At 32.9% G+C, this 19,138-nt stretch overlaps 1 protein-coding gene across 39 annotated transcripts in view; it reads right to left on the bottom strand.

Annotated features, from left to right (window-relative positions):
• The window catches only part of KCNMA1 (potassium calcium-activated channel subfamily M alpha 1), a 469,740-nt gene that overhangs the window by 189,196 nt on the left and 261,406 nt on the right, over window positions 1-19,138 (bottom strand). For 38 of the 39 annotated variants that reach the window (XM_027460048.3, XM_027460049.3, XM_072039510.1 and 35 more), the window contains 2 exons: window positions 8,454-8,547; window positions 5,716-5,827 (listed from right to left, as the gene is read on the bottom strand). In XM_027460048.3, the coding sequence (XP_027315849.1) occupies window positions 5,716-5,827; window positions 8,454-8,547 (206 nt within the window). Of the gene's footprint in view, window positions 1-5,715; window positions 5,828-8,453; window positions 8,548-19,138 lie in introns of those variants that run through there. The other variant, XR_011810002.1, reaches the window with a different exon arrangement.

Here is a 19,138-nt window from a genome sequence, read left to right as displayed (position 1 = left end):
TCATAAGTTTACATTTTCATATTTATTTACCAACTCAATGTCTGTTATGAAATATCACTCTATCTGGTACCCTGACAAAGCACACATGCTCTGTGAAATCTGAACTGATTCAAGTTCAGTTTTGATTAGAAGAAAGCAAAACGTTGTCTTCGATATCATACATATGTGATACAGTCTTTTCAATGGCATATTATTGCCAAATGACCAAACAGGTAGAATATTAATGATGACTGTCATGAAAAATCCTTACAGCTGTTTGAAGTCTTTTGAAGTCAACAAAACATGTTACTGCACATAAAACTAGTGCACATGCACATAAACAAAAAATACATTTTTCCTACATTTTTTCCTCTGTTATGTATAACTTCTAATGCAAGTAAAACGGCATAATAGGTTTTAACTAGCTTTGTAAAAAAAAAAAAAAAACTGCTATGAAAGACATAAATATTCTTTAATTTGGATGCATATTTGAAGTTCTCACCAATAGATGGCAGAAATGCATAATACTTAAACAAGATCACTGAAAAAAATGACTGCAAATTAAATGTGCTAAAACAAGGATACTTTTGAGAACTGCAAGTGCATTAAAACACAGGAAATTATTACAAAGCTTGGTTCTCATAATTCATCTACCTCACTATTCAGTTATTAGAATACTTCTGTGTGTCACTGTAACGAAGGTACTGCTCTACGTTCCATACTATTTTCCAAAAGGCATTAAGTCTTCTGTGAATTCAATTTCAGACTGAGCTGTTCTGTAGAGGTTACATAAAAAAAGACTACAGGGTATCAAAATAAATGTTGTTTTCCAGGTCAGTTTTCCCTACATAGACTTTTAACTAAGACTTCATCTTGAAGCACACTTGCTGGATGGCCAGGAGGCATTTGCACTGTCAGTTTAAACCTTGTAAGAGAGTTTTTTTTCTTATCATTTATCTCTTGTTTTTTTCTCATCATTTATCTCTTTCCATTAACCACAGAGGGAAATTAATTCCATTCTCTGACTCATAAAAATAGCTGAATGTCTACCAGAGACATTGGAAACAATCTTCTGAGACCAGGAATTGATACTGAACAACAAGTCAGAACAAAATTACTTGGGACTTCTGTAAGAGTACCCTGGACAGGATTTGAGCAAGGACTTGGGAGGGGAGGGAAGCCCTCTTTTGCTAAGTACGCTTGCCATACACACAGAGAGATTCATTCTCTATGCTGTGGATATATACACTTGTGTCTACTGTCTGTCTTCTTTTTCCCACTGTAAATCTGAACTATTATTCCAAAAAAAATAGCACAACTCAGCAGCAAACTAGACTGCCTGGGGGATATCAGTAGAGAAACATGATGAAAAAATCCTTTTGATAGTAGAATCTATTTGGAATCTAACAGCAGAACAGATGAAGCACTGAAAGCATATAGTCAGGAAAAGGAAATGGATCTTTGTCTTCTGTGATTCAATGATTCAGTATGGGAAACTATCATATATCTATGTAATTATGAAGGCTTTATTTAAATCACTGTAGTTCCACAGTCAATTGATACTCATTCACATGTTCTTGTAAACATGAAGCCAAGATGATTTTACATAACTAATCTTCCTCTGTCAATATCACCCTGTCAAGGCAATTCATTGCTTTGTTCCTTGCCTTATTCCTTATTACAATCCGCTCATATCTTTAATACTTTATTTTTAAAAATCATGCAAGTGCATGAAAAAAGGCATTTCAGTCATCTGACGTGCCTTTGCTATCACAGAAGATAGAGTTTTAAGTGGAGTGTAGAGTGTTTGTAAATCATTACTGAATAAGGCTGGAAGATATTCATGTGTTGCAGGGCTCTCCAGCTTACTAGACTGCAAGCTATCAAAGAAAAAAAGATCTGATCCAAAACTTAACTGTAATAGTCAGATCATAATGACTTTGTGTTAAAAAATGAGTTTTGCCATGGCATCATTTCTGCCATTGGAAATTTTTTTGTTTTCCTCCAACAGCATTTTCAGCCTACCTTCACTTAGACTGTAAAGAAAGCATATAGTAATTCACTGAAATTTGGTTGAATATAACTCTGAAAGTGACTTGTAAAATCTTTAGAGCCAGAAGCTCCATCCTTTGCATAACCATTCTTCCCTTGGGAAGATTCTCTCTGCTCCACAGAAGCCTGTGCTTGAAGTAGAGAATTGTCCTTTTATCACTATCAACATATTTCTTATACTGTGCGGTGCAAGAAGTATTTATGATTTTATGAAGCATAACTTTAGTTTACATGTAAGTATCTGCACAAATGCCACTGTTTGCAAAACAGTTGGAAAAATGTCAAGGGGATCTAGATGCAAATGAACATCAGAAAACACAGTGATGTTTTTAACTGTACAGTTTTAAGTCTCAGCACAGCGGATTTAACTCCACTGACTATTGCAGTATACCACTGAATTGTTTACAGATTTATTTCCTCCATTTCTCTACCTATCTCCTATTCTTTCAATAATATAGCATGCAGATCATTCCATGTGCCAGCTGTAGTCTGCTCATATGTTCTCTTTGCTTGTGCTACCCTTGGACAGCTAAGAAAAATGATACACTAGAAATCTTTTCTAAAAGGATTTATCAAATGTAAAAATGTGTTATTTTTGTTGGTTTTAAGTGCTGTTGTGCCTTTAGCTTTATATTAGACAGTAAACACCCTATCATTCACAGGAACAGTTTGATGGTAAAGCATAATTTGATCCTTCTTAAATTCTGAATTTTGTTTGCATACTGGAATCTAGCTTGAGGCTTAGGTCTGAAACATCATTCCTTATGAATACTGATTGAAAAATTAATTATGAGATACACAAATACATTTCATGAACAACTGAACCCCAAAGAGAATCAGGAAAAGGGGAAAGCTTCACATACTGAGTTAAATAAGAGTTTAATGGTGGCATTTCTGAACTAGTATAGGAGTAGGAAGAGAACCAACTGGCTTTCCACTACCATATATACTAAAAAGTATTTATTCAGATGACATGTCCTCTACTACATGTCTTTCTATGGTCATTTAGTGTTCTGAAGACCAAGTTTAATTTTGACTTAGGACAGTGCATTAAAAAAAAATAATAATAATAAATTATGTGTTCATATTTACTTTATTATCAGTTAGCTAAACCCCAATGGTTCTTGTGAAATCAGGAATTCAAGACACATTCTGATAACTTTAGTTGTTTGATACTTAGACAATTCATCACAGCTGACTAAAATGAAGTAGTAAATAAGCTGGAAAGACCCTGGTGTGCTATACATTCCAGATAAATTTATTTTTATCATATTGGGGCTCCAGAATGATTTTGAAATGAAAGGAACCCTGCTTCATAAGTAACTGATTCCTAAAATATGCAAAGAATTGCTGGGATAGAGTGAATTTTGAACCTCTTAGATGGTCTTTGTGTTGCCTAACATTAAGCACTCCATATTTACTAGCCTCACTAGAAGGCTAAACTCCCCGTAATTCCTATACCCATGGCAATACTTGGAGCAGAAACTTGAAGTTACATGTTTTGAACCATTCTCTGGATAAGCATTTTTCCCTCAATTACAAAAATATATAAAAGAAAAAGGAAAAGTGGGCACCTAACCTGAAACTAAGTATATCACTCAAAACACCCTCTTTTCCTTTCAACCACAATTCCTGTCTTTCCATATTTCCATGAGTATGTCCCAAGCATTTGGCTTCAGCAGGGTAAATTTAGCTGTCTCTTTAAAAAGTGTAAAAGAACAGACAGTCTTACTTAATACACTTCTGTGTATTTGATTAAAAACTCATCACAGCATCACAAAATAATAACTTTCTGGTCTAAATTACATTTGTCACAGACTCCAATAATTCACATTTTTTTTAAGTAGTAAAATATTTTAGTAAGGATAATTTTCCCTTAAGCAAAAATTGCTCTAGAATAGAATAGACACAGTGAAAGGAAGTGCAAAGATTAAACACTGTAAATGTCACTCCTAATCCAGCTACATATTACAAAAATAATAATAATAATAATGTGTATCAGCAGGTGATAAATGTCTTAAAAGGATTGAGTCAAAAAACAGGTGAAGTGGGACTATAAACAAGAAATCCAGGAAAAGTGACATTGGTGCAATTAAGAAAAAAACAAAATTCTTTCAAACCTACAAATAAATATAAGTACAACACTTAACTCTGCCTGTAAAATGACATAGATCATGAAAAGTTTCTCCTTGATAGTTTTTAAAGTGTTCAAGGTCTCTCATTATTCTTATTGGTACTGTCAGATTGTCATGTAACCATGAGTCTGTCAGTTGTGCAATCACAAATGCTGTTCATCTCAAATAATTACCTCTTGGCCTCATTTCCTTTTTTTTTTTTTTTTGTGCGTGTGCTATTTTCTCATTTCATATTCATTTTCTAATTTCTAATTTCCAGTCTTTACTTTTAGATCACCTTCATCTCCAATTATTTAAATCTGAAAATTCTGGGAAACCAATATGGCAGATTCAAGTACAAAAACATATCCTATTCACATACCACAAACAATCTAGGATTGAGTGACAGCTAGTGAAATCAGCAATTTTCTTTTAAGGGTAACTTCGTTTGTTATTAACATAACTTATTCTGAATTTTATTTTCTATCATATAATATGGAACTGTATCACAATTTCTTCAGAAAACATTAGTTTTACACACAAAGTAGAAGAACACGATGAAGACACTAATTATATGAGGATTTGTAATCGCATTTCCTGGCTGTATTACTGCTTTCTTCTTTGAAACAACATTAACAACTAATGTATAGTGTGAACCCAAACATAGTTATACAATCTATTACACTCCTTTCATAAAACATTGAATCATAGATCATTATTTTTATCTTTACATTTCTGTATAAAATTGGAAATATTATACTTCTATAAAAGGTCGTCTGTTTTATTTTCCTTTATGAGTGAAACATGCCAGTTGACCACTCCCTTTGGTTTTCAGGGACAGTGAGTGCTTGTATTTGTAGAAAATTGAACCGAAAAATGTTAAGGTTCCCTACGTTGTCCCCAAATAAAAACTTCCAATTTTGACCCTAATTTTCCATAACTAGAAAGGAATATGGACTTGGTACAAGAAACTTAACATGTGAATTATATGTGTTCTTTTTTAATTGATTTTTTTCTTCTCTGTTTCTTTTTGCAATCCTTTTTATGTGTGGCATATTTTTTTCTCATGAATTCCTAGTGGTCTTTTCTATACAAAGGTTAAAATTGGTAATGTCTACCCAAATATATTGCTTCAGATGATTTAAAATTTAGCTATATTGGTGTAAAATGTGAAGAGAACTTGTTGATTTCATTGTTGAAAATTACTAATGACAATAGAGCTAAGTAAATAATGGTCTGGATCAGACTGTAAACTGTAACAATTACACTAAATTCCCCTGTTTTGTAAAAACAGCCTGATGTAAGTATTCTCAAGCTGGACCTCAACACCAGTTGCAGTATGAGATTATATTAGTCATTTGAGAAAAAAATGAACTTAATAAGTGCTTTTTCTAACATAACCCCCCTGTCTGCTGAAATAGCAAATTGACTGCAAGAATAACTTTGGTACTGTTCTTCTGCTTCCATGATGCCACAAGATGAAGGTATCCTCTATCAAAATATGCCAAACTGTTTCTATAGCAGCTTTATTTTTATAACAGTTATTAAAAGGAAAAACTATTTTACTCACCAAGCCAACTTCTGTTTAAATATACTGACACAAACACTGGAGGGACCGTGAAGAAATCTACGACTGAGTTAACTTCTAGCCAAAACCATAGCTTGTCATTGGCTGCTATGAACTGCAAAAAAAAAAAAAAAAGAGGGGAAGAGAGAGAAGAATCAGGTTATACTCATGGTGATTGCAAATGGGTGCAATATTTTCCATTCCAAAATATTAGATTCCGAAGTTAGCGTAGAAGTAACTGATGTTTTTAGGTCAGCGCAGACAAGACAAATGGCGTCACTTTTTGACAAGCCTGTATTGTGCATTGCTTCACAACCATGCTTAGATTAAAGTGAAGTTTCTTCTTCTGACTAAAGAAGCAGAACATATATGTGATGGGGTACAAGATCTGTGGTAAAAAAACTGTTTCCTCCACATTTATTAACAATGTATCAGTAATATAAGAAAAGTGTAGGTAGGTATAAAACATTTGAAATTATATCACCTTTGCTCTAGCACTCCAAACATGTAGTCCCATCATGTATTTGCTGTTCACATATTTCCAAAGATCCAATAATCATCCTATAGAGATGATAGAATAATCATCCTATAGAGAGAGCTAATTACCAGGCTGAACCCTACAAGGAATAATTCAGGATAGCAACCAGACTTCAGTCCTGTGAACTGTGCTGTGGAAGAGATCATTGTCCCTGCTTAATATGAAATCAGTCTAAGGAATCTAGGAAACTCAGATGTCAGACATCATAGTTCGAACTTGCTTATTTATGCTTGCTTGCTTAAACAAGGTTCAACAACTAATTCATTCAAGTAATGATTAAAACATAAGCTTTTTATAAATACTACATATAAATTAATGATATTAATAATTAATAATATAATGTACAATTAATAATGATTATAATATTAATTAATAATATATATTTAAATATATATTTATGTTTAAATATTACATATTTTAAAACAATTTTCTGAGTTAGAGACAACATCGGTTCACTTTCTTTCAAAGCCTGTACTGGTATTCCATCTGATTAGCTTTCCCCTTTTCTACAATTACATTAAAACTTTAACAGTAAATGTTTATGGTGCATACCAACTTTGTTAGAATCCTAGATAAAATACTGGAAAATGGATTCTGCTGATGTCAAGAATGTTAAAGTCATACTTAGAAGGGAAACAGACAATAGAACAGAACTTGCCTCAGAGAAAAGTCAAAAATGAAAAACTACTGACGTTCTGTTAATCAAACTTTCAGCATGAAAACTGAGCAAAAATATCCAGTTTCATCAAAATCTTTGATTTCCCCTCCGTTGAATTTAAAAGTTGTCAGAATATTTGGAACTCAAAGTTTTTCAAGATCTCAGATTGATATTTTCTTAATTCACAACATGTATTCAGATCAGCATTTTATCTTTCCATAGCGCTTTTCCATAAAGGCCGCTCACATTCACAGTGTGCAAGTATTAACATCAGTATATTCTCTCCTGTTGTGCTCTGCTTCTTCATAACGTAGCCTAAATTACTGCTTTAGGTAGACAATATGTAATTTTAATTATCTTTGTAAGAACATACAACCTTATCACCAACACAAACTTCAAAAAGTATCTGGATACTTCTAAATACAGGGTTCTTGGAAGTTCATATGTATCATGCATTGAATCTACAGCGTCAAAAAGTCAACCTATACTGAAGGTCTCATGGACATCTACAGAAGCTCCTGAGACACTGAATAATTACAGTTTATTATATATGTTTATATGCAGCTTATAATACATATATAGTAGTTTAAATACTGAAGGAATTTATCTGTTAAATTAAAGGATAGACACTGCACCTAGTCTGGGTAATGAAATAACCCAGATGTGCAACAGACTTACTCACTGAAGCACCAGAAAAAGTTGGTTAAGTTGGTCTGAAGAGAAATAGGGGGAGCTAAACTGCCACTGTGACAAAGAAAAATGAGCTCCTGTGATTTGGAAGAAAAATGGGCAAAGGAAAAACATGAGACAATGTCTGTATGAAATTTAAAGGCCAATGGGGCAAGCTTTCTGCTCTTATAAAGTTTCCATCATAGTTCTGCTATGTTTTATGCCTTGTTTCCCCCTATTTTCCAGTTATCAACCACCAGTTAACCTCAAAGAGTATCTCCATGTCCTGAAGCCATAGGAAAAAGGAAGGAAAGAAGGAAAGGAAAAAGGAAACATGGAAACACTTGAATTGCTGAAACTGCATTAGTGGATTTTCAGAAAGTGAAAAGGAAACCTTAATGATATATTTTTCAGCACATTGACTGGTATTTTACAATTCTGCAAAGTATTCATTAGCAGTCTGGGAAAATGGATGTTCATAAAACTGATTATAGCAGCTGTATCAGCTGTTATCTCAACTCCAAATGCCAAAGACAGATTGAATACAGCACAAGAATAATTCAAGTATTCACACTCACTGAGAAGACCGAAACTACTTTTGACTTTACTGACCAGCACCAACCTATAATACTTTTCACTTTCTGTCATACTACAATATACTGAAACAGTTTAAGCTTATAAGCTATTGGTTTCCTTGGTTATCCTATACACTTATCCTTACTTCTTAAATATTCTTAACCAAAAGCTTTGCTCATACATTTTAGAGCTTGGCTTAATTTTGTTCAGTCATTGTAAAGTCAGTCTGTTTTCAAAGAGTTTCCTATCTAATATTTATATTCCCTCTCCGATGCATATTATCAAAGACACACTACTTACACGCAAGCCGAAGTAGAGTAGGAAGAACACATTGAAAGCCATGTCAATCTGTAACGTGAAATCTTTGTAGAAATTCTGGCAGGACTCTATTGGGCTATTTGAAAAAAAAATAATAAATCAAAGTAAATTGTGGTTATATGAGTTTCTAATCTGGTGAGAATTCTATGCATTTCATTAAAAAACGTGATCAAATCTCTATTTTTCCAGTTGTTTACAAGAGACAAGCAAGCATTTCAAATGAATTATTTCATTCATTCAGTTAGTCTCTTAATATTTACCTGTTCAGGTAATATCTGAAAATTAACATGCAAATAAATTTAATAAAAGACAAGCAGGAAAATAACCCAGGATTCCTTAACCCCACATTAACCCTTAAAGAACTGACTTCTTTCTATAGGAACATACCCAGTACACTTTAGGAACAAACATAACAGGCACACAGCTACAGTGAAATATTACATCTTTTAATTTAATTTTTATTGTACCATAAAACCTTAAAAAAAAAAAAAAGTTGCTTAGAAATACATTACCCATTAGCAATCTGAGGCACTTATTTTTGTAGAATCCCTTGCTTACAGTAAGATTTGGGTTTGTTTTGTTTTGTTTGTTTGTTTTGCTACTTATGTACTTGATGACAGTACTATGAGCTGAGTAGAAAAGGAGCATAGCCCACTGGTAAAATTAAACAACAAAATAAATTGAGAAATTTGAAGCAGTACTCTAAGGGTTAATTATGCATGCAGGTTAATTAAATACCTTCCTGTGTGTCAGGCAGCCATTGCAAATTCTAGCTTACTATATTATGCTTTATTTAACAGTGGGACAAGTCCAAAGCATACTCTATACAAACTGGTACTTTATAAACATACTTTAATCTAAGGAAGGAGATAACTTCCATGAGTGTGATTAGTGATTTATTTGTGAGTTTTGTAGAACAGGATGGTGAAGCCACAGAACAGTGTTGAATTCAGACTGAAGTGAAAGTCATGTCCCAATATATGCTGATGTATATACTACGTATATACAATGTCCCACTATATATACATATATATACACATATATTGCAAATGATCATGTATTCACAATGACTAATAAAGTATAAAACTAAAATGTAGATCATTTGGAACCTTTGAAAACATTCTTTCAGGAAAGAAGAAATTCCAGGCTTCCCAGGTCAAATAGATCACTGAATGTGACTGTAATACCAGTTCATATAGCTGCAGCTCTGCAAATATAATGCTAGACTGCTCAACAAGCAAGATTCTATGCATTATGAATGTCTGTTACCTAATTTAAGGCATAAAGGAAATTACCCGGGCTACCAGGTCATTACACATGCAGCCAAATTTTCCATTCCTCGTATACATCACAGATCAAAACAAGTTAAATACAGCATGCCCTCTCTTGTCTTTAGATGCATGAATGCACACAGTAAAATTCTTCTTGATGTACAATAGCTTTTATATTTTAAGAAACTTCAGTGATACAGGAAATTACATTAAAATGTTGAAAAACTTATTTATAAAGACATTGAAGTTATGAGACATTTCTGTTATAGATCAAATAAAACTGATTTAGAAAAGCAGGCAGAAGTTAAGAGAAGCCAAATGTTAACATATAGGACAGAAAATAGCATTTTGTACTTCACAAATACAGGTTTAGCTACAAAAAGAGTGAATGTAATTTGAGAATCCAACATCCTCGTTTTCTGTACTGCATTACTGAGAGGAAAGCATTTTGTTAAAATAAGGTCACTATCATCCTATGCACCCTATCAACAGAAACCACAGAAAATGCCACAGAACCAGAATGAAAAATCTTGTACCAACCCAGAGGCTGAGACCCCTGATTTCAGGTTAAGTTTCTGTAAAAGCTGCAGGCATTCACTGAAGCTAATGAAATTGTACAAATATAACTGGGATAAAGATAGCTTCATTATTCCTCTCCACAGTGATTTGGTACTTGTCGTAAAAGTTAGATAAGGTCAGCTAAGATTGCAGCTAACTGCTCTCCCTTTGTGCTATTGTCCTTTACAAAAAACTGCAAGATCTGAAAAATAATCTAATACACTGTCATCTTCTTTGCAAAATACTTAACAGTGAATCATAATCCTGATTTGGGACTGCTGTTTATCAGTAGCCCTTTGTAAGCTAGTCTTACTGCTAGTTCTCGCTCTGTAAAACATCCTTCATTTCAGATATCATCCCTCTTTTTCAATTTCTAAATTATCCATCTACAAAACAAACACAAATCTAGCACCAAGGTTAGATTACCTAAACTAGGTTAAATTATCCTAGGTTAATTTAGGTTGGATATTAGGAGAAATTTATTTACTGAAAGAGCTGTGGAGTATTTGAACAGGCTGCCCAAAGAAGTGTTTGATCCGCCATCCCTGGAGATCTTTAAGAAATCTGTAGATGTAGAATTTAGTAGCATGGTTTAGTGATGGACTTCAGTACTAGGCTAAAGGTTGGGGTAGATGATCTTAGAGGTCTTTGCCAACCTGAAAAATTACGTGATTCTGTGGTCCTCTTTATTTTAAATGAAGATTATGTCAGAAAGGCATGTCACTAAGGCTAAATAAATGATTACTTATACACAGGACACGTAACATTTTGTACTTCAAGTTATATTTTGGTGATATTACTCAGTTTGGATTTTTCAGTTTCATCTGTAGCTTGCATATGGGCTGAGAGAAAAGAAAAAAGACCAAAAAAAAAAAAAAAATGAATGAAAGAAAAAAAGACCACTAAGCTTTATCATTGCAGCATTCAGCCTGCTGCAGAAAGGAAGCCGTTTTGAAACTTTCCTTTGCACCAAGTTTTCTCAAGCCAAAAGTGCTATAGTTCTTATGCTCACAGGCAACATATTGCTAGGATCTCCAGGGCAAAGAATGTGTTTCCTATTCTTTACTAAAATTAGATGTCTTTTCCTATGGGATTTCACCCTTTTAGGCCATCAATGGTATTGCCTTTGAAAGAGATGACTTCTTGTCTTTTCCAAAGTCATAGCGCCAATTTTATTTCATTTAGTATAAGGATATCCTGTTGATAATCTATGAAGCACTATGATATCCCTTTACCCTGCCATCTCTGTATGTAATAAACTATATCCCACAAGGGATGCCTGATTTGAGGCTTTATTCATCTCAATGTTTATATCAAATTATCTGCTGCAACCCTATGCTCCATGCTACCATTCAATATAAATTGCATATAGAGATATAAAAGTGGGCTTAATTTGCCTAATCTGCAGTAAAGACAGAGCCTTACTTATTTGCCATATATATATGTCATATATATGTCATACATATGGGTTATCCCCCTGTTAATTTTCTTCCTTCCTCTTATGCTCTTTCAACACCACTACTCATTGCAGTTTCACATTACCTTTATTCGCTTGTTCTGTTTATTATTACTGCATTTTTACAGCAACAGTAGCACTCACAAAGTCCAGTTATAGAGGCATTATAAGCATAAATTCATTCACTGAGGACTAAGAAAGTTAACTTCACACAGATGGAGCTAAAGGTTGACAAGAAGTAAAGATGACAAGGCTTTGAGCTGCAGTTAAAAATGGGCTGTGTAGCTTATATCAATAAGGCATGACATATCAACGCGTGTCACACTGCAACCATTGTCACTATGCCATTAAGACAGAAGCAAAGGGAAGGAATTCCATGTTCATTCAGACTTTACACCAGTTTTGACACCATAGTGACATCTACCTGGATGATTTTACCTGAAAATTTCTCCACTGCAATGGAAAATGTTGTGCCTACCCAATTCAGTACTTGAAGTAACTACTCAGTATGTAATTTCCATCTCTGTATTTTTTTGGTGAAAAAAATATTCTGGTTTTGACACATGATGTCCATCTATTCCTAATGTTTTTTTTTGTTGTTGTTTGTTTTTTTTTTTTGTTTTGTTTTGTTTTTTTTTTTTACAAGGCCTGCAAGCCTAGCATAAGTGCAAGTTTTTAATCTGGGTGCAAATAGTTATGCACTGAAATAAAAGAGGTTAATTCTAAGTCAAATTATTCTGGTTGCAAATTAGCAAGCATTCTGAAGAAAAAAAGTGTTTTGCAACGATGCATAGTCCATAAAGGAAAATAAGTGCTGTAACTAGGAAATTACTAATGTTAATATTGCACCACAGCTTCTATAAATTTGGAACTTCAAGAAGTTATTGAAAATCTAGAAATTGAGAGAATTGAGAGAAAACGTCCTAATTTAAGATCTTAATTTTTGGAATCAAATTTGTCTTCTGAATAATGGTGGAGGAAAAGTTAAGTCCATTATTGAAATTAGATAAGCTAAAATATAATGAATAATGTTAATTAAATGGAATGTAAAATTGAAAAATTTGGAACTAAAAAAAAACGTCATTACAACCTTAGCATAACAGAGAAAGAAGTAAAATTATCTGATACTAAGAAAAAATAAATTTCAAATTCAGTTGCACAGTAGACCATTATAAGAAAATATGGTACAATGTTAATTTTCTATCAGAAGGAATGTCCATTGACAGTGAATTTTAAGATCAAGGGATGGTTTTGTGAGGAAATATCAGTAGATGTGGCTAAAATATAACCAACACAAATAAATAAATGAGAGAAACCACCCAACATTTAGAATCTCTTTAGTATCATATATTTTAAAGACATTCCACTCACTTGCCATTTTCAAATTTAAAATGAATGCAATTAATACTTATTAATTGGATATATAAATTATTTGTTCATAATTTTGTCTGAAATCACCCTTTTTTCTCAATTATTTTCTGTGAAAGCTCCCCTATAATTCCACATTCCTTCAAATTTATTTATAGAAAAAAAACAATGCTACAAGATTTAGAGTTTAAAAAAATAATTAAAAAAAAAAGTCACAAATTTGATAGTGTTCCTTTGCACCCCTTTAATATATATATTTTAACTGTACAAGGAATGGAAAATTACAGGTGTTGTGATTAACTTATTGTTTCAGTGACATAGTACTAAGACTAAACTATAGGAAAAGACAGGTGTATCATTTAGTATAAGCAATGTTCATTCAGTGCAGAATACTTTCTATTCCTTTTACTCTGGTTTAGTTGTACTACTCAGAAGGGAATGAGAAGTTAAAATATTATTTACAGAAACTGGTATGAACATATAGCAAAATTCTAAGGATAGATGGATACCTAGCAAGCGTCATCCCTGTGAAATAAATATCATAATTATAATACATCAGTGAGACTAAGAATTGAAGTTGTCTAAAATCTCACAGAGTGACAAAGAGCATAACAGGTTTTCCTCTCTTAGTTCAATGGCTTTATTAACCATGTTAGGGTAACAGAAAGAAAAAGTATTTTCTTACAATTCATGTTACCTTCTAATTATAAGAAAGCTTGATAAGCGATTCAGTTTATAAGGCTTTGAATTATAACATCAATAAGCTCATTATTTTTTTATGGAAAATGTCTTCTAAGTTACTTCACTCTCACTTGACATGATGTCATCTACCAAGGAAGCTTTGCTGCTAGCATTTTCAATTAGTACTGAAAGATACTAATTTAAAAAACTTGATTTTTTTTTTTCCAGAAAACTTAAGCTTTCCCCCACCCAAGAGAGAAGAGCAGTCAGCTGAATCAGAAAAATGTGAAGGCAAGAACTAACTTTAACCCTAGCAGAAATGCAATGTAATCTGCTGTCACAGACTTGGGATCCATAAAAGTCCATAGGCCCATTACATTCTTTGTTACCAGTATTTTCTAAGTTTTGTATACCTGAAGGTAGTAAGTGAAGGAGTAACAATCCCTTTCTTACTGAATGTTATTGACAGTTATCCCCTAAGTCAAGGATAATGCTGTGACAATTTCCTATAGCTTCTTGTCAATTATAATAATATATTACAATTATTTTTGATCACTTAACCTCCTACTTCTAAAATTAACTCTGTTTCTCCTATGCACACACATACGCAGAGAACTTTATTCTCCCAGCCATTTCAGTGTTAAATCTTGCACCTTCTGTTTTTGTACTCATAACTAAGATACTGACTGTGTTTGGCTGTCCTTCACAGGACAAACAATTTATTGTAGCATCTTCATGTTTAAACTCCATATTGCCTATTACTTTCTCCTCCTATTCCTTCAGAAAGCTTCAGACAAACATTCCTGTATATTTATATACTTGTATCTTTATATTTATATTTAAATATAGGTATATTTATATACCTGTATCTTACATGCTTGACTTTCTTATACACTTGACTTCAACTAGTGCCTTTTTCACATTCTCTGTTCCAACTGACCTCTGCATAATGAATTAAACCATGATTCGCAGTCTTAAAAACTCCACAGTTTCAATATGCAATCAAACTATTTTGAATTAATCCACACCTTTCTTTGTTTTCACCTCCATTCCTGCCTTTTCTGTATGTGAAGTGGCCTCCTTACTTTGCTTCCACATGCATCTCTTACATATTCCTTTTCAAAATGCATTATTCATGTTAGGCTCATAAACACTACAAAACCATGTCTTAGAATTACATCAACACCCAGCATCTTCTTTGCTCAATTTAAAAATAAATTTTCAAAATACAAATTTGGTCAAGATAAAAGATGAAGTGCTAAATAATGTGAAATAAAGCTATCTTGCAAGATTTCTGAGACATTTGCTTGGTTTATAAAATTGCAAGCATGTAAAGATAACTGCTCTTCTCACAAATGCATGCACACGTGCACACAAAAGCAGGAGCAATGCAAGTAACTGTCCTTATTTATCTTTACCTTTCTATCACAACATTTTCTGTTACTTTTTAACGTGATAGATCATAAGCTGGCACTACAATTTCTATTTCTATTTCTTCTATTTCTAATCTAATTTAAAAAGTGCATCATGACCCCTCTGCTCTAAAGATACTTTCTACAATTAAGTACTCCTCTATTATATCCCTAGCCCACAGGGAAACCTTGACAAATTTTAGACTAATTTGGGGTAAAACTAAAAAGTTTCTTCATTCTTTTTTCCAAAAAATATGCCATCAGAAGTAATAAGCAACAGCAAAAACAGATCAACCAGTATCAACTGGTACAACAGAATCATTTAGTAATTATTTTTCTGAGAACCACTGTTAGAGACATACTGTTTTTCCTTATAAATCACTTACTTTTCTGTCTCATGATAAGGAGGAGCACTTTTTACTCTAAATGTTCATTTATTTTATGTATAAAAATATATTTATATTAAAATATAATTTTGACAGATTCAATTTTTTTTTAATAGTATTAGTTTCATAGTGCATGCTTGCTGACACATTCATGAAGAAAATTAAGCTTCTTCCAACTAGCAGAAAACAATTGGCTATGCAACTGAATAGAGGTTGTTGAAACTTAGCAATGAGAACCCAGTCATGGAGATTTCTTCTTCTGTCAAATTCCACGAGATAAATTGTTAAAAAATAAATTTCACATAAGAAAACAAGCACAGATCACAAAACAGAATAATAGGCTGCAATCTGAGAGTCTCTTATAGAAAAGTAATTTAGAAAGTGAGACAAAGAAGGACTTCTGGTTGGAAATACAGGGACTACTAATGTTAATTTTTGTCACATCCATGCATGAAGAGTGAAATGAAGTTGGTACAACTGCAGAACCAAAAGTATACTAACCCTTCTCAGATGCTTCAGGTTTTCCCTAGCATAACTCTGACTTTTAAGGACTTATTTGTGATTGACAACATATGTAATGACAGAAATAAGTAACTTTGCAACTGCTTACTTTATCTATGTGAACTAATAAAACTTGGTAAAATCAGTGGTGATGTAATTGTTGTGTTTTGGTAGAGCTGTGTTGTGAAAAAGATGTAAATAAGAAATAAGGCAAATAATTTAATAATTGTGCTTCTCTAAATATGACGACGATATTCTGCAATATCAGGTCTTTCCTGGTTGAAAAACTACTTCCCGGTATAACTGCTTCCAAGACTTCGTCTTTCTTATTCAAGTTTTCCATGAATTTTAAGTACATTTCTGTTGGCTGTCCTTTTAAAATATAAGGCAGCCTACCACAAAATTCAAGCAAAATCCAACTCTTACCTTCCTTGGCCCCTACTCTAAAATTGTGAAGTATGACTACAGGAAACTTTTCTTCTCATTTTTATGTTCAATTACTGGGAACTACAGAACATTAAATTTCTCACTCTAAAAACAGCATATTTATAATACCATCAGAATGTACATTGAGTACTACTCACAGCATATGTCTTCTCCAATTACTGACTTGCAAAAACAAAAGCTAAAGTAAGATTCCTTCAGTACAGCTAAAGTTTCAGAAAGCGAGTGCTAAAATAAGCATAAGTAAAAAGCCCAGTGTCAATCTCCATAACCTTGAATGTTCATTAAGGTGTACTCACTTTTTTTTGCAAAATACTCCAATAATTTCTCAACCCTGCTCAAGATATCTGCGTCTGAAGAGCTTTGCCTGAGAACCACATAGCTACATGGATCGTATTTTACTTTGCATTAGATTTACTAATTGCTTACCAAAAGCTGAGAACACTGGCAATTGAAAATGGTCTTACATTACCTTGACAAAACAATCTCACTGATGAAAACCCAATTATAAAAGAATGATGGAGCAACAGTTCCAGGGATTACATTTTTAATTAAAGGTTTTTTGTGTGAAATTACTGGGATATTAAAGAGAAAAATTCCAGTATACTGTTTCAACTAACATTTTATTATTAACCTTTTTGACAAAATTTATTAAGTCTCTTTAGTTCTCTCTGCTATGGTAATTCTGTTAAATTGCATACCCTATTTATTCAAGTTGGCCATCTTGCATGTTTCTACTATGTAATTAGACCTTTTTTTATTGCTTCTGTTGTGATTTTATGATTTAATATAGAGATGCTATTTAATATTCTTTATCAAAGTCTGGCAAGGAATAGTAAGTTGTAGCTGTTTACTCCAGAAAACAGAAAATAATTGGTGAAATGAAAATGCAAACATTTTATATGACGCTTCTAGAATAATAATAATTATTTTCACACAGGGATTTATGGGCTACTTACAGTCCCTTGGATATTTATAAATGATTTCTAGTTTTTACATATCAACACAATGATCCACATATGTGAAATTTCTAACATTTCCTACAGAAAGAAAGAGGAGAGCAAAGGGCCTACAAACAACTGAACTCTTAGCTAAGTCTGTTGAAAGAAATATATGTATAGCCACCTGACACTCCAGCAGAAGGAGGAATAGGTGACTTTCTGAGATTTTCTTCTTGCCCTATTTCATATGACTCTGTTTTGCAGCTGCTGTCTTTTTGAAACTACCACACGTACTTTCCTTTAAGCTTGAAGCTTTCAACATCCAACCATCATTGGTATCTAACTTGAACTACTCCTCCATCTCAGTGATTTATGTCTTTCTACTCTGCTGATGCTGCTGTGCAGCTTTTAAGTCTTCCTCATCTGTCTGCACTCTTCAAAGACACAGTTACAATCTTCAAAAATGAGAACATACTTCTACTTGACCTACTCCAGTTTGGAGACTATTAATCATTTTGCTTTTGTATATCAACATAAAACTGAGTTTTGATTTTCTGCTTGATACATAACAAACATTAGATTCCTCCAGATAATTTTGAGGATTGTTTCCATATGCTTCTTCCTTGCTATTACTGTACGTAAAAACAAACAAACAAACAAACAAAAAAAAAACCAAACAACTCTAATATTTTCTTAAGAAAATTTCAGCCTATGATTCAACTATCCTATCTGAAAAATGAGAAGAGTACCAGATGAAGTGAAGCCTTAAAATTCATTTTCAGTTCATTCATCTGACTGTTGTTTTTGGAATTTGCCTCCTGTTTCCCTTAATTAATAAAAATAACTGGCTACTATCTCATTTTTAATGATTAGTTATAAGCTCGAATGTAAGGTATACTATTGATTTTAATGTCAGTGAATGACATAAAGGAGCAATGAAATCCAAAAGCACTGCAAAGTGGTAGAAATCTGACATTTCTGACAAATCTGACATTACTGGGCCAGCTTTTTTGGTCATGCTTTCTAGTACACGTACAGCTGTTACCTAAGTTTATTATTACCGTACAACTATAGCTATATTTTTAAATTATAATTTTATATACCCTAATACGCAGTTACACCAGGCAGGATATATTGTCTCATATTTCAAAGGCATATATGAAAATATAAATATAATAATGATAGTAATACAATATATATAATATATATAGTAGTAACACTGTAGTCACAAGCATTTAATAATTTTAGATTTTCCTCTCTCTCATTCCTCAAAAGGACTTAGCCTTATCCACCCCATCAACACAACAGTCCTTAAAGCACCTTAGTAACTTAGTACCTAAGATATGCTTTGGGTGCCACAAATCTCACTAGAATTTTCTTATGAAACAAGATCATGTGACTCAGCTTCTCCCAAACCAAATTATTATACAGCCAATATTTGTATAAATTATCATTGGGAAGTCTGGATTCATATTCTTACTCCACTTTATTAGGAACAACATAAAGTTGAGTTGAAGCAAAAACCTTTTAACCTTTTAGCTACCAAGAGTAACCATCTGATATCTTTGACTATATCCTGAACATCACAGTATGTGTAAGTTTAAATTTTTCACCTTTAAACCAACTCCAGATAGTTAAGGTAACATTTA

The sequence above is a fragment of the Anas platyrhynchos genome, chromosome 6 (assembly GCF_047663525.1).
Source record: "Anas platyrhynchos isolate ZD024472 breed Pekin duck chromosome 6, IASCAAS_PekinDuck_T2T, whole genome shotgun sequence".
Lineage (NCBI taxonomy): Eukaryota > Metazoa > Chordata > Aves > Anseriformes > Anatidae > Anas > Anas platyrhynchos.
The sequence above is the reverse complement of the archived record's forward strand: the minus strand, read 5'-3'. Positions and strand labels throughout refer to the sequence as shown.